This window comes from Drosophila montana, unplaced genomic scaffold (genome assembly GCF_035044405.1).
Source record: "Drosophila montana isolate Dmon_TW-CO22-7 unplaced genomic scaffold, ASM3504440v1 contig_1083_1, whole genome shotgun sequence".
In the NCBI taxonomy this organism is placed as follows: Eukaryota; Metazoa; Arthropoda; class Insecta; order Diptera; family Drosophilidae; genus Drosophila; species Drosophila montana.
The window spans coordinates 891460-911266 of NW_026996074.1; the positions used below are offsets into that span (position 1 = coordinate 891460).

The following is a 19807-nucleotide window of genomic DNA, read 5'->3' on the forward strand; positions in this document are numbered from 1 at the left end:
TTTCTTGTATTTCAATCAGTCAGTTTATTTGATAAAGCTTAGTATCTTGTAGTTGTTAAATTTACACATACGTCGCCTCAAAATGATGATGCCCGGGGAAAGTGTATTAGAACATACGTTTGTATAATATACATATATACCCATATATATGTCAGTGTCAATGTGTGCGTGAGTTGCCAACAATGAATTGTTATTACAACAACAAAAACAGCAGGGCAAATATATAAGTATAAATAAAATATGAGTTCTCTTGTTGTTCTGCCTAGTGCCGTTCTAAGCACACAAACACACACACACAATCACATTTTTGCATTCCTCTCTGCGCCCAGCGGCAAACGAGGAACCGCCAGGTTAACTCAGCCCAGTCACGCCATGTTGCCAGTAAGCTGTCGTTTCATAATTTACGCGCTTTGTTTGCTATTTCCTGCGGGGACAGGCCAACAACGACCCCAACCCCAAACCCAACCACAGCAACAGTCCACCGTTTCCTCAAACATGGCAACAAGCTGCCCCAGTTAAATTGCCTCCGGTTTACCTACGCGTTTCCACTAGCCACAGTTGCTCATCATCAACAGCAGCCGCGGCAGCAATGTGTATTTATATACCCTGAACCCATAGAAAATTCGTAAAAACGGTATATTGTATTTATGCAAATGTACGTAACAGGCAGCAGGAAGCATCTCCGACCCCATAAAGTATATATGTTCTTGATCAGCATCAATAGCCGAGTCGATCTAGCAATGTCCTTCTGTCTGTCCGTATGTATGACGAGTTTGTACTTGCCCCGTTTCCAAGCAATCGATAAAAATCGATATCGAAATCCTGTTTTTTGAGCAAATCTCGTAAGTTATAAAAATTAGGGTCACCAAATTTGACACGTAGCTTCTTGAATAGTATATATACATATATCAAACATCTTTCGTTTCATAGCTAATGCCACCTGCCCGTCTACACTACCCACCAATCTAAGCAACAATTTTATTGCAATTGTCTTTTTGAGAATATAAGAATATTCGATAGCATAATAAGATCTACTGTTGAAAATTTTATTAAAATCTTTTAAGAAACACAGAAGTTATTATAGAAAAAATATTTTGGCTGGTCACGTTTGCGGCAGCTAGCGCAAATTGCAGGAATTTCTGTATACACACACACGCATTCATGCGCGTTTTTGTTTTACATATTCTATCAACAGCATTGCAATATCGATTCTATAGTTTTCTGTGCAGTGTGTATGTGCTGCTATTTTAATTCGTTTTTTTTTTCTCAATGGAAATAAATTGCTGATATGGCTTTGGAGTGAAGGTGGTGGCGAGTAGTGCGGTCGAGTCCTACTGTGATAGCTATTTTTTTTTATATATGACTGCTAAAGCGAATAAGCTCGTAGCTAAGTTATAGGTTTCAGGGTATCCCCTGGTCGGGAACTCCCGACTAGAGCCTCTAACTTGTTTTTTATAATAAGGTATGTAAATGTCAAAAGGAGTCATCTTGTACCTATGATCTGTGCACAAGCTCGATGATCCTATGTATCTGTGCATGAACTCGTCGATCTCAGAGACTATAAGCTATATGAGCGAGAGATCAAGTTTATTTCAAATCTTCAAAAGCTTACTTCGTTTACGCAAAATGAATATATATCGATTTTCAGATTTGGATTTGACAATATCTCTGAGCACTCAAGGTCGGAAGAATACAAATTCAGGATGTATGTTCTCGTAGAGTATACATAGGTCCTCTCAAAATTGAAGGAAAAACTCATTTCCTGACTACAGGGTACATTCTAGTCGGGCACTGCCGACAAGAGCTGTCTTACTCGTATTTATAGTTCATGTTATATGCGACAGTCGGTGCGGTAAAGTTTATCGCTTTATTGCATTTCGCCAATTAAAAATGTTTTGAATTAGTGTACTCAGATGAATATTTTTAAACTGACGCTAGCCTTGAAATTGTAAAATACATGGAATGATGATTTACACATCGGCACAACGTTGACTTTCAATAATATTTCTATGTTGTCAAACGGGTACAGGAAAGCAAGCTATATAATTGCATTCGATTGGTCTAAAAAGATAATGCTAATAGGGAATTAGGTAAAGATGATAAGAACAAATGCAAGGATTATTTTAGAATTAAACATGTACATTTACAAATTGATCGTCTTATTACTGTTTATAAGAAATACTGTTTATAAGAAGATTTTTTTAATATCAATAATAAAGCATTTAGTCGTTATCAATCTTAAAAAAATATCCTTGAATCATTTTCCACGCCCGTCAATATTAGTTTAGAATCATTATTGCATTATTGACATTTATAATCTATAAAGATCTCGACGCTTCCGATAATGAGACGATGAAAAGTGTATTCTCCACTGAACTGTCCATAAACTGTATGAATTATAAATAAACAAACAATTATCGTTGTCTTTGCCAGATGTTTGCTGTAGTCGAAAAGTAAAAAATAAAACTAAAAATGCCAAGATTGCAAATGAACCATTCCATTTGAATTTAAAGTACATGTGGATACTTTTTGAAAGTCAATGGCAGCAGACCTGATTTGTCAATTCAATTCATTAGGTTCAGCTAAATAAACAACAAACCATCAATCTGTAGACTGATTGATTTAAAAAATAATTAGTTGTTGATTCAAAGAATGTTGCTTGACACTTTGGGCTACTTTGAAATTTTTTGTCAAAGTGCCTTAACTGGACTTAAGATACGCGTATACTACAGACCGACGACCTGCTGCGACTAATAACCCAGTCGCAGGGCGTTTAGATAACAGAGCGATATAAATTATGCCACAAGACAGAGCCGATTTGGTTGTCAGACGGCGAAAGGAGCGGGCGGCCTGAGGCGGCAATCAAATGGATGAAGTCACACCAAGTGGTAATAATTTACATTGCGAACTATTGATTTTAAGGTGTGGGCGTGGACGTGGACATGGACTTGGAGGAGGGAGGTGGTAGATAACTTGACACATGTCCGTCAATTTGTGGGACGCCAAGAAGTGTAGAGAACAAAGATAGAGACAGAGCCGACACGGCTGTGGCAAATGCCAAGCGACAAGCAACGAGTTGACAAATACCCTTCGACTTTTTGAGCAATTTATGGGTGGCACTTGGCCCGCTGATTGTAGCCACTGATTGATGACCGCGGGCGTCGCAACATTACCAAGGCCGAAGGGCTTACGCTGCCCCCTGAGCATTGGGTCTGGTTAAGTTTCAGTTTCTGTGCCACGTTTGCAAAGGTCACGCGAGCTGCTTAACTCGCATACAACTACGCACACATAAATATATACATACATGCATACATATTAGCGGACATAGGCTAAAACTAAGCGTGTTCGTACACTGAAACAGTCATCATAGAGCATAGACCCGGCAAGCCAGTTCCTGATTAATGTCTAATCATCCGCTTCTTATTTGCGCTAATGATGATGGGCACAAGATGATTGATTAATTAATTGATCGATTGATTGACTGACTGATTGAATGATTGGTTGATTGATTCTTGGTTGCACTGGTTGTACATCTATGTATGTCCAGTTCGAGCACAATTGAGCTTTCACAATTGCTAGCTTGTGTTATACGCGTAAGAAATGGGGTTTTACCTTTGGCGAGATGGGCGGATAAAACGGTGGCAGTTCATGACAATTTGGACACCAGCTGGCCATGTTAGCTGATTCGGTTTCGGGTTCGTATTTGGTATCTGGTTGAATTTTGATATCTCTTTTGCAATTAGAGCCAAATTAGCAGCCGCAATCGATATGGTTGTGTCCTTTCTCATATTCGCTTCTTGAAGTTGTGTGCGTCAGATATGTAGGAGAGTGTTTTTGTATCTTTGTATAGAGGGGCGGGTTTGGGTTCGCTGCCAGTAATACTACTCACCTAGTACAGGCTATACCACCGAGGCAGGGCTCCAGGGCTGCCAACATTCACACGCTCAAATCGCACATTTATATGTAGTCGATTTGTTTTTTTATTATTATTAATAGAATTGTTATTTTTTTGTTGTTTTGTTTTGTGTTTCTTAATATTATTGTAGCCGTAGAAATATTGTTATTTGCTTTGCTTTAATTTCTATAGCATCACATTCGGATTGTTATATTCTGGGATTCTTTATATACAGTTTTATGTCATTCAATTCATATAAATTAGTTTTGTAATTTCTTGTTTCATTAGAATACCGTTATTAACTTCATTGTGCGTTTATTTGTATTAATTTTGATCTAAGTATTTGCTATGATTAGAATTGTTGTTAAAAACATATTTAATAATTTTGTGTTTCACTTTTCACATATTTTCAAATTTCAACCATATTTCGTAATAACAAAAGGTCTTTAAGACTTTAAGGGCCAGTAAGGATGTTATAATTAAATCAAGATACTGGCAAAAATTATATTGCTGAGTTCTGCACGGCGAATGGCATTCATAATGCTTTTCCTTAACAAATTTCACAGATGGAATTCGCACAGTTGTCTATTTTCCATCACATATTACAGTAACTGGGGGAAAAATGAAAACGCGGCCTGGTAAATAAATAAATAAAGACGCGAAGCAAATTTCAAAGCAAAAGCAGCAGCTGAACGTCGGTTTTTAGGACTTGCTCTCACTAGTTCTTTCTCCCCTATTTCTCTCTCTCTCCCTCTCTCAGTTTTTGCGCATGTACTTTAGATGTAGTCCGAAAGAGTGTAAAGTTTTTTATATCGAGTTGAAGGCACAAATTAATTTATGTTAAGCATACGCCGTGTCTATCACAACTATTAAATTGAATTTATCTATTTTATTTATCTTTACTAGCTTTTAATTTTCATTATTATCCAGCCTGATTTAATTTCCAAACGCTGTTTATGCGACAGAGAGACGCCAGTTAGTATTTGCCTGCAGGGCAACGAACGTACAGAAAAGGAATGTGAACCGTGCGCGTGAAGCGTATGCGAGGCAATGAACGCTTCCAAGAGTTTCTGCAGCCTGTCGTTGAAACGGAAACACACTGCCCTAGTTTTTAGTTGTGCTTCGCAACGCATACATACATACTTTAATGAATACACATGTACATATGTATGCACATACTGACGTACCTGCACGAACAAAACAAGCCGCACAACGCAATTCCATAGAGCATAGTATATAAATATTGTAAAAGCATATTCTTCACAAAACAAAAGCTGTCAAATTTATTTAGTATTTGTATTGTTTATCATGCAAATATGCTGTAATTATGAGCACTGCCAGTGTTGCTACCTTGAGCCGAAATGTAAACAGAATGACAGACTGGCTATAAACGCATCGAACTCGTTTGAAATTTGGTTCAACTTCCTTGTAGGTATCTACCGCACTCATATATACACATATATATATATATATATGTATATATATATATATAAATATATATAGAAAGGTACATGCTCGGGCACTGACTGACTGGCACACATATACCAATAAACGCGCAGAACGGACGCCAACACCAACGAAGACGAGTAGGAAACAACAAAAATAACATTGGCGATGACAACGAAGCGTGGCTAGAACGGGGCCAGAAGCTCATTCGGCAACAGCAATAGCAACAACAACATAGAACGATACTACTGTACCATATCTCCGGCTACCCATCGACTTTATCATCGTGTCCTTTCGTTTGACTTTGTCGTTCTGCTCGTCGTCGTTAAAAACTTTTGTGTGCTCGTTTTGTTCGATTCAACATGAAACTGGCGCACTGTGCGTGTGTCTGTGTATGAGTTTGCGCATGTGTGTGTGTATATATATATATATATATATGTAAACGAATGAATCTTTTAGCAATTCGTATATATAGGCGAGCTCCTTTTAAATAAAAACCCGCAGCAATGCCACAATAAACAGAAAAATTGCCACAATATAAATACTTATTATTTTGAGTGTCCTTAAATCTTTTGAAATTTTTTTTTTATATTCACTACAATCGATATAATCATTTGTATTGTCTATTATTTTGTCGAATTTACTTTCACGTACGGATACACATTTACATGTCTCAGATCCGAGCCATATTAATTGAATTTCCTGTCCAAAAATATGTCACAGAAGAAGTTAAAATGTTTTTTTTTTATCTTTCAAACGGTTTTCACCTACTATCCAGATTATCAACACTTCATCACTTATTCTTATTTGAAATTTCTTGTCAGCTTTAATACTGCTTTAATGTATTGTACGGGATTTTTTTCTTTAATTGGCATACGCAGTATGAAATTTCTTTACTTTCTCAGTATTCGTTTATGGAAAACTGGGTGTGTGTGTGTTGTATATATATATATATATATATGAGGAACTTTTTCATTACTTTTCACACAAGCACACGACGCGCACAGGCCAAGCACCAACCTTTCTCGTCAGCAGCGGATACAATTCTGCGCGCTGCGAACTCGGACGACTCGGGGCTCTGCAGCCCAAGCTCGTCTTTAAGCTTTTTCGGAATGCTCGGGGCCTGGCATGCCAGGTGGAGCTTGCGATTCATTAAAACTGGCGCCAAAATGCACCGACGATGCAAGTGTGTGTGTGTGTGTTCCTGTGACTGTATTTTGGTCGCTTAGCGATCCGCTCACGTGGCGTATAAAAAAAAAGCGTTATATTTCTCTTTGACTTGCTGTGTGCTTGAGTGTAACTGTAGCATATTTCTGGGCTGTGCTTTTTGGTAAATACATATGTATATGAATGAAAAATTTCTTCGCACTTACATTGTTACATTTACATCTTATATATATATATATATTAAAATTTTGTTAAAGTTCTTTAAAGCGAACACGTTAAAGTAAAGTGTTTTAATAACCATGTAACTTCAGGTTTTTAGTGAACCGGTTATCTCTTATTCCCTTTAATCATTGCTAAGTGCCCATTTCAGGAATATAAGAGTTTCGCAATGCTCAAATAATTCCCATTTGTTAAATTTTAAAGTAAGCTGTGTACAAAATATTTTATTGAAGCGTATTCTATGTTGCTGTGAGTGTGTTTTTGTTTTAATTAATAAACAATTGTCTTGAAATACATCGTTTCTTAACTAACTGAGGCGCGAACTAGAAGTAGTAATTGGAGCCCTGAGTTAAATATCGTTATCATCGATAATTCGTATCAAATACCGATAAGCAAAATATTTGAGACGCAATCAGGTTGCTTTGATTTGGTAGTCAGGAATGTGCCCAAATTTGTTGTTATATTAAGCAACATAGAGCACATGAATTTATATAACCAAACACTAGTTACACCATGACAACAGCCGTTCTCGGCGGCGGCATCAGTGGCTTATCCGCCGGTTACTATCTATTGCGAAGGTTCGGAAAACCTTTGACCATTTATGAGGCATCACCGCGCGTCGGTGGCTGGATACGTTCCGAATGGCACAAGGATCGCGGTTTTTTGTTTGAGAGTGGGCCGCGCACGATACGGCCAAAAGGTATAGCGGGTGCCAACACCTTGGAACTGGTGGAGCAACTGAAAGTTCCCATTAAACCAATACGCAGTTCACATGTGGCGGCACGGAACCGCATGCTTTATGCCAAGGGCCAGATCTGTTTGCTGCCAAACAGTCCCAGGGGCCTTATTGGCACTGTTCCCCCCTTTACAAAACCTCTGTATAGAGCTCTTCTCCATGACTTGACCACTGGCAGCACTGTGGCTAAAAACGAAGACGAGTCCATCTATAGCTTTGCCCAAAGGCGATTCGGCAAGGAAATTGCTGACTACGCCATAAGCCCAATGATCTGTGGCATTTGTGCTGGCGACGCGCACGAAATCAGTGTGCGTTTTCTCATGGAGAGTCTCTTCGAGAAAGAGCAAAAATATGGCGGAATAATAAAGGGTATGCTTTACTCGCGGTTCAAAAACGATGTAGACGAGAGCAAAGTAGGTTTGTTTGACCAAGACGAGCCCAAGCTGTACAAGCAAGCTGTCCAAGAGAAGTGGGCCATGTACGGCCTCGCGGATGGCCTGGAACAGCTGCCGCGAGCTTTGCGCAAATATCTGGGTGAGCACGATGTGAACGTCCAGCTAAGTAGCAAGTGCCACAATCTAAGCTTTAACAGCGACGGCGCACGCATTAGTCTACGCGATGCTGACTTGCCGGTGGCTCATGTGGTTAGCTCACTGCCTGCGCACCAATTGGCACCGCTGGTGAGAACACAGCATCCGTCACTGGCCGCCCAACTGCTGGACATAGCCTATGTGGACGTGGTCGTGGTCAACTTGCAATACAACAGTGATCAGCTCTTGAAGCAGGAGGGCTTTGGATTACTGGTGCCGCCCGTGGAAAATCTGGCCGTGCTGGGAGTCATCTTCGATAGCTGCTGCTTCGACATGGCTGGCAACACGATATTAACCGTCATGATGGGCGGCCGCTGGTTCGATAAGTGGTTTGGCCACCAGCCCAGCCAGAAGGAATTGCGCGACATTGCACAGCAGCACGTGCGCCAGATTCTACACATCAAAGAAGAGCCTAACTTTAGCCGCGTACACACGCTTCACAAGTGCATTCCCCAGTACACCGTCGGACATAAGCGACGCGTGGAGAACATAAGGAGCTACATAAAAAACTACAAATTGCCATTGTCCCTATGTGGCGCAGCCTATGATGGTGTTGGCATCAACGACGTCATATTGTCTGCCCGCAATCAGGTAGAGAAGCTGCCGGTGCACCCGCGGCCGCCGCCGCTGGGCTAATCGCATGAACTGAAATTATATATTTCAATTAGTCATTATTTATTCATTTGTATATTTTCTTTTGTAACTATGGTTTGAGTGATTTTCCGTTTGCACATTAAATTCCGTTGGTTTCCCTCCTCGACCGAACCGCCATTTATTTACCAAAACCACCCAGACAAGGTGGACTTTTTTCCGGCTCATGCTCGGGCTCCCATTGCTTTGGTGTTTTCGCCTCAATAGAGAGAGCGTGCATGAATTCAAATCCGGCCGCCTTCAACGCTGTCTTAATTGTGTCGTTTACCAGTCGATGACGCTGCGTGGATACATTTTAGGGGACTCGATATAGGCAGTCGTGTCAGCCGAGGTCTTACCTTAATGAGCGTCAAATCATTGAACTTGTCGGATACGACCAGCACTCTAAAATGCGATTCAGCTTGCTTGGGAGTGTTATGCATGGGCGATTCGTTGGTAACATCCAGGAAAACCGGATTAAGCTCCGCTGTTAGCGCTTTCCTCATTGCCGTTTCTATTGGCGGATACTGAGCCTCCTGCGACATGTTTGTCTCGGGATTCCTATTGACCAATGTGCCGCTTGTGCTTAGTAGTTGGTTTACCTTTTGCGCTGAAATTCGAACGGATTGTCGTAACGTTAAGCCAAACATGTTTCCAATGTTCTTGCACAGCTGTTGCACAATTACATAAACAATTTGTTGTCAGGCCTTTATGAGAGCCGAAATGAACCAGTTCAGTTCGCGATAGGTGCACGTTAATTTGAAATGGGATGAAACCGATAAATTAAAAACTTTTACAAATACAATACTTTCAACATTATTATCAGCTCTTGACATTTTACACAAAAATACAGATTTTGTTAGAATTAAGTATCCAATATGCATTTCGCGCTTTAATTCTTTTGTGCATGTTATTGAATTTGGACAAATTAACTGGCACAATGTTTTCATTAAATATATTCAATAAAATTGTGGTCATATTCAGCAATACGCATACTCCAAATGCCAGTTATTGTGCCGTAACAAATGTAATATTCTTGAACGATGATTTTCTTAGATATACATATTTTGATATTTCAAACTAACATTTCTCCTAGAAATATGTTTAATTGAATTGTCTTATCAAGCAAAAGCATAAACAATTTGCCTGTGCCCATAAATTAACGATGAACGGGCATAACCAATCAATGTGAATATATCGCTGTTTTCTATTGCTTAGTATACGTTGGTTGTGTTAATAGTCAACCAGCTTCTTAAGCTTGGGTGGCGCGGAAATTACCACTCGTCCCCGATTTCCGCCACCCGAGTTGCTGCTATGGTCATGTGCCTCCTCTCGACCACCGTGCGCGCGCTCGTACTGCTGTTGTCTGTACCGCTCTCGCTCACGATTTCTCTCCATGCTTCGCTCCCGTTGACGACGTCGCCGCGATTGGGACTGACTACGCCGACTTCGGGAGCATCTCCGCTCCCGACTGCCGCTTCGTCGTCGACTGTGAGACCTCCGCTTTCGTTCTGTGCGGCTGCTGCTCCTTCTACTTCGAGAACGGGATCGTTGCCTCCTGTTACGGCTTGGACTTCGTGATCTTCGTTTGCGTTGCATGCGACTGCTGCTACGACGACTGTGGGAACGCGATCGGTGCCTTCTGCTTCGACTATGACTACGGGATCTACTGCGACGGGCAGATGATTTGGCCATTCGGGTTGGAGCTTCCGAGTCTACCGATTCAACATCGCTGTCGGAGAGTTTGCCGCTGGACGGCGTTCCATATTTGTGTCGCAACTCACGCCGCCTGTGAATAAAGAGATGTGAGAGGGCTTTCAAAAAGCCACCCACAACTGATTACTCACCTACGGCGGAGCTTGAGCGCGAGCTCGCGCATCTCATCCTCGCGTTCCTGTTGCAATTGACGCTCTCTCTCCGTTTTTTCAATCTCTGCACGCTTATCGGCCTTATCTGAAATATAAATGACTGCTCAGTCCTAGTTTTTTAATTAGCATAGCTTTCGTCTTCGAACTTCACACTACACTCGGCGGCTTACATTGCCTGTTTAGCAGGTTTTGCATCTTGCGCTTAAGCCGCTCTCGAAGATTGGGCCGTCCACTGCCACTCGCCTGCCCAGATCCCTGTAATATTCATCAATAATTATTTAGCATTCTTGGCGCCATTAAGTGCAGATAAGTTGGAGTCAGTTCTGGGTTCAGTCGAAAGTGTCGTTGCGCAAGACTCGGCAACATGAGGGACAAAAGTAAATCAATTTTAAACGAAATTTACATGCTGTTAAACATGTATACATCTAAGGGAAGCCAACTAAGTCACGAAACTCTTCTCTGAATAAGTTAAAAGAAATCGATACTTGCACAATTGCCATATTCGTAAAATATAAAAAAAAAAAAATAAAAAAGATAAATTATCTTTGGTGTGCCTGAGATAAAATACTCTTGCATAAAGATAACTGACAAGCGTTATATTATATACAAAAGCTCTGTTTACAGTCGATGAAACGATATAAATGATATGATAGTGCGGTGTATATAGGATTTTGGTCAGAAGTTGAGTATAATAAAACTGAATATATCTAATTTGGTTATATTCAAAAAAACGAAAAGTGTTTCATATAAGATGTTAATTTTCGACCGATCGTTTAACTATATAAATGATCAGACCGATCCAAAGTATAAATACCCTTAACCCATTTAACATCTTAACAACCTAATGCTAATTTCTTTTGGGTTAAGTTTGCTGACATCTGTTTACACAGCTGGAAATTGACCGATCTGAAATTCGTACATTTGTAGGCCAAAGGGTTGCTACAACGCTAAAAGAGTATAGAGCGTCCACGTCTGGGATGGTCCATTGCTATTTATGATCGTGCCATATGCATATTGGTTTGTGATTGTCTTCGATTTATATTGGTTTTGATTTTTAAGGTAGAGGCGTGAAATTTTGTGGTGTACTCCAGTTATTTGAGGCAATGAGACACTTTGGTTTTGCTTACTGACTTTGGTTTCGGTAGCAGAACTATATTTGCCTGTTTGATTACCCGTGCTGGATGACGACATCAATGGCTGCGAGCGCTCCGAGCTGTAAGGCAAAAGATTGTAATTATCAAAATAGTTTCAAGCTAAAGAGAACGTGAATTGATAATTGAAACCGAATCTGAGGGTTCTTTGGTTGCTCAACTTTACCATACGGCTGCCGTCACTTACGCAGTATCCACATCCAATTCTTCGGAGTCTTCGCGGTCTCTGCCGAGCAGAGATTTGCCTGGCTGTTTGCCCTCGTCTTCCTCGACATCGCTTGGATCACTACTCTCCGCTGACGATGAGGACGTGTCGTTTCCTCGCTTTCGACCATAGTAGCGCTTTAATGGGGGCGGCGGCGGCTCCGTCACTTGGGGCAACACAGGGATCGAGCTGCCCATAGCTGGTACCGTTGTGGTCATGCTGAGGACACGCGAAGACAGCGGATAACTGATCATCGGCACTGCTAAAACTGTTTGATCTGTTGGCTTCGGCTGCAATTGCTGTTGCTGCTGCACCTGCTTGAGTGGCAAGTTCGCCGCTGTCATCAATAATGTGCTCGAAGCCGTTGTGGTTGTTGTTGTGCTAAGGCAAATGGTTTTCTGTGTTGCTGGCGGCGTTGTTAACTTTTTAACATTTGAATGCGTGCGACTCCGCCGACTGGAACGGGAGTGGGATCGAGAGCGTCGCCTTCTTGACATTGTATAGGAGCTAACGCTTGAGCTGCGGGAGGAGTACGGGTATCGTTTGCGCGACCGCTTATAGCTGGGACTACGAGAAGTGTAGCGCTGCCAAGAACTTGACCGCGAACGAGATCGAGAGCGAGATTGGGAACGCGATCTCGAGTAATGCCTGCGACGCCTCCGGCTGCGTGTGCGGCTACGGCGATGATAGCTACGACGTCGACTGCGCCGCCGACTTGGACTGCGGGATGTGCTGCGTGAGCGATGTCGTCCGATGCGATTTGCCGTCTCGTTCATGAGCTTAAGTTGATCCAAATTGTCCTTAACTTTTTGTGCATAGGAAACTGAGGCAGCAATCGCTGCACCGCTGCTGGCGTTAATACAGGACTCGCCAAGAGTCTGACCAGGCTTTGTCAAATTGATAGTGATCTTTGAGTGCGGCTGCATCTCATCCTCACCACCAAATGAGGTAATATAGGTAATCTTTTCGCCGCCACCCTCAGCTGGTGAGGGCGAGCGAGATTCAGAGTCCTCGTCCTTGTCCTTGTTTTTTCCCTGATCCTCCTTGGCCGCATAGCTAGGCGGACTGAACGGTCGATTTGCAATACGCCGCTCTTTTTGTGCACGACGTTCCCGACGCGATTTGCGTCCGCTTAGTAGCATCTTTTCCTGCTCCTCTTCGCGTGCAATACGTAGCGCATCCGCTTCGTCCGCATCCTTTGTGAGATGCGAGAAGAAGTCGTTACTTTTCATGCCATAATTTCGACCACAGGCATTAAGTTCGTGTGCCTGAGCAGTGTCCAATTTGCCAATGTCTATGGACACATCCATATCCATATCTGAATCTGATTCATCTGAGTTTTCGGCTTTATCACCGGCCGCGGCCGCTGCGCTGCTTGTTGCTGGCGCAGTTCCAAAGGGCTGCGGACCGATTGCCACAGAGGGCGCTTCTCCATCATCGTAGGAATATCCTATGGTAGCTCCACCGCCGCTATTCTTTTGCTTCTTCTTTCCTAAATTGCGCTCCGCCTCTAGCTGAGCATTGGCTCCGAACTGCTCCTCCAGATACAGCTGATGCAGAAACTTGTCCTCACTCACATTAAGAAAATCATTTTGCGCCAATATACGATAACGCTCGTAGTTCAACTGCCGCTCTTCGACCGTTAGATCCGATTCCCCTTCCGCCTCATTAGTATTTTTTGCCACGGGCGCAATGTAGTCCAAATGTGCGCGCACATCGAAGCGATCGATAAGGTTGTCCTGGTGTCCCTGCCAAGGAACACTGCAAGGGTACAAAAACCAAATTAGATTTCGCAGAAAGATTGGCATTTAGATATATTTATGGGAGATAATCTGTATTCAATATCACTTGCATGATTGCGTCGCCATCACCGGCGGCCGCTACAGCTGGGTCCAAATAAATTTTGCTCCGTCTGCCGTGCAATTGCAGAAACTGTGTGGGATCCGCTTGAATCTTATCATAAAAGTATTGTCTGCGCTCAGCACGCTTGCGATAGTCCACGATAAGGCCGCGTATCCGGCGTTCCTGTTTTCGAGCCTCGTGCCACATAATTTTCCATCAATTGAGTTTAACGACGACAAATTTTTCACAGAGTTCTCGCACGCTCGGCCGGCATAAATCGTCTATTTTTAATGAATCGTTTCCACTGCTTCTCTGCGACTACGAAAGTGTTGCGAAACGTGTGAAACGAACGACGCCCTGAACTGGAACTTGTTCCGTGCAGCTCAGCTTGGCTTGCAAATCTAATGGCGGGGTTCAAACTAATTGGGGTTAATTAAAATTGGATGGGGTTGCAAAAGATATAATAAAATATCAGGCTATACTTAGTCTGTCATCTGGGCGGTTCACGTCGCCGGCAGCCGGATGAGTTCTGTAACTACGCATGCGCTTGTTTTGGGGTTGGGGTGGAAACGGAAATAAAAGAAGGATAATAAATAACAGGCAAAACTGGAATGAGCCACAACACAACAATTGTCAGTCACTGCTGCCGCCGCCGCCGCCTTGTGCTACAGCATTTTGCGGCATCGATTTTAAGGTCACATTCAGATCCCTAGCTAAAGATTAACAACAGTAGAACTAGCACAACCAGTTTGCGGATCTCGTTTATCGTCTAATGTCTGCTAGACGTTACTATTTCGGAGCAGAGAAACGTTACAATACCTCCGGAGAAGACAAGGTTTGTCAAGATGAGGGGCCTTTGTACCCTCGCGACGGCAACAACAACAATGACAATGACGATGCGAACAATGAGCCAGAGCCCGACGCCGACAAGGACGACGACTCTGAGTTTTTGCAAGATGTGCCATACTCGTCTAGCAGCATCGACCGCAGCTCAATTGGCTCCATACCCTGGGCAGATGATGCCATCAAAAAGAACAAACTGGATTGGGAGCGCGTTGACCGCATGATAAGCGGCGAAGAAGCGCTATCGGAGCTGGAGCCAGAGCTGCGACACGAAATCGCTGACTGGCAACACAAATTCCCCAGTTTATTAGCCCGCAAAGCGAAGCCACTCAAACCGCAAAGTTTTGACAGCAGTCGTAACACAACAGGACGGAATGAAGTGCCAGACGAATCTGGGGACATAGACTCTATATCAGATCTTAGCCTAAACTCTCTAGATGATTATGACGAAAGGGATGAGGACGACGATGGCTTTCTCACCCCAACTGTCGCGCGTCAACGCGAGCACGAGCATCTTTTACCATCTGATCGAAATTATTTGCGTCCTGCCCAAAACCTTGTGACTATACTAGACAGAGATCTACACATTACGTCGGTTGCGCTCAAGCTGCGTAGGCGTGAGCACACCCAGCAACCGCAAGCACCAATCACGCCGCAGTCGGCTACAGTGACACACTCACGTCTGCGAATGCCACCTATTCTCAACGTACTGGACTCGAATCGACGTTTTCGCGGGCTCCTCAACAACCGTAGCTTTGTGCAACTGACGCAGGTGCAGCAGCAACCAAAATCAGCGGCATTGACATATGCCAGCAGCGCGGAGAGACGGCACCAGGCAGGAGTTAGATCGGCCTGGAACATGCCCATGGCTGCCAGCCGATTCCTAAACAACAAGCATGCAATTGTGTTGCCTTCACTGAACCGTCACAGAGACTTCAGCACGACTGCCACCACATCTGGCCAAAGCAATTCCAGTGGGAGTGGCGCACACAGCAACAATATAGTCACTCTTGGCGCAATTCCTCACGGGAAGGGAAGAGATTACAATGTCCAGCATTCGCATCAGAATGGCCTGCCTCAAGACCAAGTCACAACAAATTCAACTACCCCTTCAACGGGTCGATCTATCTCAGCAGCAATTCATCATCCACGGTCGCAGTTTGCCACCAGTAGTGCCTTTTACATACCGTACAGTGCCTCAAAATTTAAAGCGTTTAAGTAGCCAAAATCTCGTTGTATACAACTAGCAATAAATTTTGAATGCGATGACAAGTGCTTTATTTGAAAGTGCCCGACTAGGAAATACTCTTTATAACATATATTCGTACTAAATTATGCATATATGCATAAGATTTTGCATTGTTGGGTGGAGCCAGCTGAGGCGACATTCTTTTGTGTATGCGCGACTGTTGATGCTATTCGAGAATATATTTTTATGAGCTCGTATTTGCCCACTTCCGTCTTCCACACACATTTGCTATACACCCTTTTTATTTCTTTTTTTTCAATAATCATTCACAAACTACTTTTAATGGTATGTTTATCAAATTCCATCTTATATTTTCTTAACAATATAATCTTAATAATCACTGTAGACATATCCTTAATATTGGTTATTATATAATAACTCCTAAAGACTGGTCCTAGTCGACTACAAAAACGTGTACAAACTATACTCAGAGAACACATGCCACACGTTTCAATCTTCAAGACACATGGTTCAGTAAGACACCTTATGCGTATTTCTTCATCTGCTTACGTATCGCAGTTATAGTCACAAATAAAACTCAAGATTACAGACTCATGTTGTCTAGACGTAGACGCCCATCGTTTTCTGTAAGGTATAGGGTATCTGCTAAACATTGCTCTGTGATCAATTCTTCCACACGATCATTCATCTAGTTTAGAAAAGGTATAGAGAAATAAGCCAGCGTTTACAATACGAGATCGACCTACTTACGCCTTTTGCCTTGCGCTCGCTCAACACCTCGGGATATTTAAAGGCTGGTCCAAAATTCACACTGACTGTAGAGCTCTTGTGTATCGAAATGGCCGGAAAATAGCTGCCCCCATAAATGTCCTCGAACGCAACTCCCTGGGACTGGCCATTCTTGAAGAATTCGATTCGACTGCCTTGCAGGATGTGCAGATTCTTAAGTGTTTCCGTTATTTTGTCTTTATCTTCGTAATACAAATGTGATTTAAATTTAACAAGCGGCTGATGGAAAATAAGCAATAAAGTAAATGGGAAAGTTTGCAGTAAATTCCAATATTAACTTACGCGGTCCTTAAATGTGTTGGGCAGGTAGTCCATTGTAGGCAATTCGGGAAGGTCAATGAGCAACCCAAGCGTGTCTCCCTCACCATACGCTTCACTATAGTGCTTGCCGTGGCTCTCAGTGAACTTTGTGCCCTTGCGCGAGCGCCAGGAATAGCCAAATTTGTCATATCCTAACGGCGCCTGTAGGTTACCATATTCTCGTCCCCAGCCAACGCGAGTTGCTGCACCCTCCGGCATTTCCTCAATGGTTATCTCATAATACCAGCAACCACGGTTCACAGCTACAAAAAAAGAGCATATTTGGATAAAACCACCATTTGAATTCATTGCTTTAGCTACTTACAGTGTGTAGCGCGAACTTGAGAATATCCCCGCTCCCCAGTCACCGCCAGTCGATCCTCGCTGATTTTTAATTGTGGTGCTCGATCGTGCAGAGCCAGTAGCACTGCATGTGGTACTAGTGTGCGATATAGCCAGCCAGGTATGGGCTTCCCCGCCCAGTCGGAGCTCTCATCGAATTCCTGGCGGAAAGGCGCGTGCGGATCCGGCTCGGCAAGTATGTAACGATATCCATCCTTATTAAATGGATGCTCCAGCGGGTAGCCGTGCGGAGGAAGTTTCACATTGGCTGTGACATCAGAGCTAGGACGTCCCTTCTTGCCCGTTGGGCCCGCATCAGTGCCAGGAAACTTTCGTTTCTGCCTGTTGTTCTTAGCGAGCGTAGCTGCAATGTGCAAAATGCTATAAGTAGCTATACTTGCGGCATGGAATGCCAAAGCCTATTTAATCTGCGAGATGTGAATGACTAAATAGTTACTGCGGGTGTCCCGCACTTACAATCTTCTTCGCTGCTTGCAAGCGACGCTATGCTCAGCGTTGACGTCATCGCAAGGACAATATGTATGTGTCGACTTTAATTACGACGCTTTTTGAATCAATTGTCCAGCGAATGACAGCACACGAACTCCTAACGAGCCAAAAGCAACAATATGTAACACAATTATTTGTTATTTTAATGAAATTGGGTTCAGCTCGTAACCGCTAACGTGCCCCACCCACCCTGCGCTAACAATCTTTGTGTGTGTCAGTTGTGTTTATTTATTTGTTTGTTTGCTTGATTGTTTACTTATTTATGGATGTGTGACGAGAACACGAAATCAAAAATAAGAAACTACCGCAAAACGTAATTACGATCAGCTTTTGCTTCAACTGTCTGAATTGCAAAAAGTGGCGAGAGCGAAAAAAGTGAGTGAGCGAACGAAAAAATAACCATGACCATACGATATGAGCGCGCGTTCCACGGTGCTACAGTTCGAACCGTAGTTTCTTCAATTCATATTAGTAAAATAGCAAAAACAAGAAGATAGAGCTGCAGCGCAACTGCAAAATTGAAAAATAATTTGATTTGCTTTGCAACCATCTGCCCACTTTGCCGATTTTCATTTGAATTTGTCGGCGCTCTTTGCGAACGTGTCTGAATTAATGTGGAAAAAGAGAGCAGACGCACAATTCGTTTATTTTGTTTGGAAGGGCATGCAAAGCAGAACGCGATAAAGATAATTGTCATTGTATTAGCCTTAGTTCGCGTCAGCTTTTGCAGCTCTAGCCACACTGTGCACGCTCAGCTGTAACGAATAGTAGGCAAAACAAAAATGAGTGCTAAGCATATTCGCATAACACCGAATCATAGACTCTCTTTAACAGCTCAACAGGAAGAAAAGAAAGATCGTCAAAGACAAAAAGAGATTATGTTTTGTTTCGATAATATCATCTCACCTTGCATATAACCATCCTCGGTAAGACGTAGGGCGCCAGTCTTGCTCATAATCTCGTAGTTGGGTTTAATTAAACGCAAATCCTGATGAAAAAGTCCATACATGGCACCCTGTTCAACATGCTCTTCGTAGACGAACAATGTATTAACATCTTTCACAAGGGAACGCTGCACGGTAGAGTACCAAGACTGCGTCAGACGACGCGGCATCGTTGTCATGGCTTCCCAGAATTGTTCAATATAGGGTATAATCTCCTTATCTTTGCTAAACTGTATTTGATTCTTGCCTTCGCGAAGCGCCGCCTGCTGCATGTTGGCAATAGCACACTGGCACATCTGAGATATTGCTATTAAGTAGATACAGAGAGTTAAAATTGTCAATGCGATTGTTTTTTGCTGCTATACTTACTAGCTTGGCTTTTGCGAAAGCTTTCCAGGCCCGTGGCAGAACAATTTTTGCACACAAATATATAATTTGTGATAAACGGCAACAGCTTCCCCTTGCCCAACTGGTAAGTAATGCAGGACTCATGAATCCATCGCGAGCATGTCGCACACAGTAATTCAATCACGTTAAGGTTTCGTTCCTTGCCACTAGATATGCAGAAGGTAAACAAATCTGAGTGTACTTATCAAACAAAATGCCTTGTACATGTGCCTACCAATAACAAACGCCGGCTGTAGCCTGCCTGTCCCCGCCTTCCACACCAGCAACTCTAACTGAGCTACGATGCTCTTGCAACTGCATTTTCTCATCCTCCATATTAAAGTTGAGCTCTGGGTTCGCCTCAGTAGGTGAGCTGGTCTCCATTATGCACTCGTCCATTATAAGTTATAAATTCTTGATGGAGTTTTATTCACAAAATATGTAAACAAATAAATGCCGCTTCGGGAATAAATTGCTAAGCGACGGTGATTTATCGAAATTCCTCGAGGGAACAAAGTGAAAAGCAAAGTGTGGGCACCCAACACTGGCTATAATGTTATTAACAGCGAGCACTTATTTGTTCCAGTAAACCAGACATTTCGTTTGTCAGTTTGTCAAAAAATTTACTTTGATTTGTTTGTATTTAAAGTGAATTTCTTAACAGTGGTGAGAGTTTTTTTTAGAAAAAAAGGGTTTCATATTAAAGATCGTCGAGTCGGGATGATACTTTAAT

General features: G+C 42.7%; 6 protein-coding genes across 32 annotated transcripts in view; 2 read left to right on the forward strand and 4 right to left on the reverse strand.

Annotated features, from left to right (window-relative positions):
- Positions 1–6372, reverse strand: part of slo (calcium-activated potassium channel slo) — a 53298-nt gene extending 46926 nt beyond the window's left edge. For 14 of the 24 annotated variants that reach the window (XM_064699743.1, XM_064700017.1, XM_064699960.1 and 11 more), the window contains exon 1: positions 3613–3629. Coding sequence is in view for 1 of the 24 variants with exons in the window: in XM_064700025.1 (XP_064556095.1) it covers positions 3613–3675 (63 nt within the window). In the remaining 23 variants the exon portion in view is untranslated. Of the gene's footprint in view, positions 1–3612; positions 3797–3889; positions 4242–6320 lie in introns of those variants that run through there. The other 10 variants (XM_064699760.1, XM_064699785.1, XM_064699823.1 and 7 more) reach the window with 3 other exon arrangements.
- Positions 6373–7129: 757 nt separating this feature from the next.
- On the forward strand, positions 7130–8813 carry Ppox (protoporphyrinogen oxidase). Its single transcript, XM_064681425.1, has one exon. It carries the CDS (start codon positions 7241–7243, stop codon positions 8687–8689), a length of 1449 nt encoding a protein of 482 aa, XP_064537495.1. The 5' UTR covers positions 7130–7240; the 3' UTR covers positions 8690–8813.
- On the reverse strand, positions 8705–9478 carry LOC135427909 (bolA-like protein DDB_G0274169). Its single transcript, XM_064681682.1, has 2 exons — positions 9043–9478; positions 8705–8984 (listed from the first exon to the last, which is right to left on the reverse strand). Exons 1-2 carry the CDS (start codon positions 9331–9333, stop codon positions 8826–8828), a joined length of 450 nt encoding a protein of 149 aa, XP_064537752.1. The 5' UTR covers positions 9334–9478; the 3' UTR covers positions 8705–8825.
- Positions 9479–9537: 59 nt separating this feature from the next.
- Positions 9538–14007, reverse strand: LOC135427461 (CLK4-associating serine/arginine rich protein). Of its 3 annotated transcripts, XM_064681010.1 has the most exons (6): positions 13760–14007; positions 11890–13668; positions 11683–11764; positions 10722–10806; positions 10531–10636; positions 9538–10472 (listed from the first exon to the last, which is right to left on the reverse strand). In XM_064681010.1, the coding sequence occupies exons 1-6, from the start codon at positions 13954–13956 to the stop codon at positions 9917–9919; spliced, it is 2805 nt and encodes a 934-aa protein (XP_064537080.1). In that variant the 5' UTR covers positions 13957–14007; the 3' UTR covers positions 9538–9916. The 3 variants fall into 3 exon arrangements, with proteins under 3 accessions (XP_064537080.1, XP_064537222.1, XP_064537146.1); XM_064681152.1 differs by lacking the exon at positions 9538–10472 and having other exon boundaries at positions 10527–10636; positions 11724–11764; XM_064681076.1 differs by lacking the exon at positions 9538–10472 and having other exon boundaries at positions 10527–10636; positions 11679–11764.
- A 152-nt stretch (positions 14008–14159) lies between these two features.
- On the forward strand, positions 14160–15858 carry LOC135427844 (uncharacterized). Its single transcript, XM_064681562.1, has one exon. It carries the CDS (start codon positions 14522–14524, stop codon positions 15812–15814), a length of 1293 nt encoding a protein of 430 aa, XP_064537632.1. The 5' UTR covers positions 14160–14521; the 3' UTR covers positions 15815–15858.
- A 252-nt stretch (positions 15859–16110) lies between these two features.
- Positions 16111–19633, reverse strand: ash2 (Set1/Ash2 histone methyltransferase complex subunit ash2). 2 transcript variants are annotated; one of them, XM_064681262.1, is made up of 7 exons: positions 19310–19633; positions 19057–19241; positions 18650–18994; positions 17217–17597; positions 16874–17154; positions 16553–16810; positions 16111–16490 (listed from the first exon to the last, which is right to left on the reverse strand). In XM_064681262.1, exons 1-7 carry the CDS (start codon positions 19471–19473, stop codon positions 16386–16388), a joined length of 1719 nt encoding a protein of 572 aa, XP_064537332.1. In that variant the 5' UTR covers positions 19474–19633; the 3' UTR covers positions 16111–16385. The 2 variants fall into 2 exon arrangements, with proteins under 2 accessions (XP_064537332.1, XP_064537405.1); XM_064681335.1 differs by lacking the exons at positions 18650–18994; positions 19057–19241; positions 19310–19633 and adding an exon at positions 17711–18055.
- Between the last annotated feature and the right edge of the window lie 174 nt (positions 19634–19807).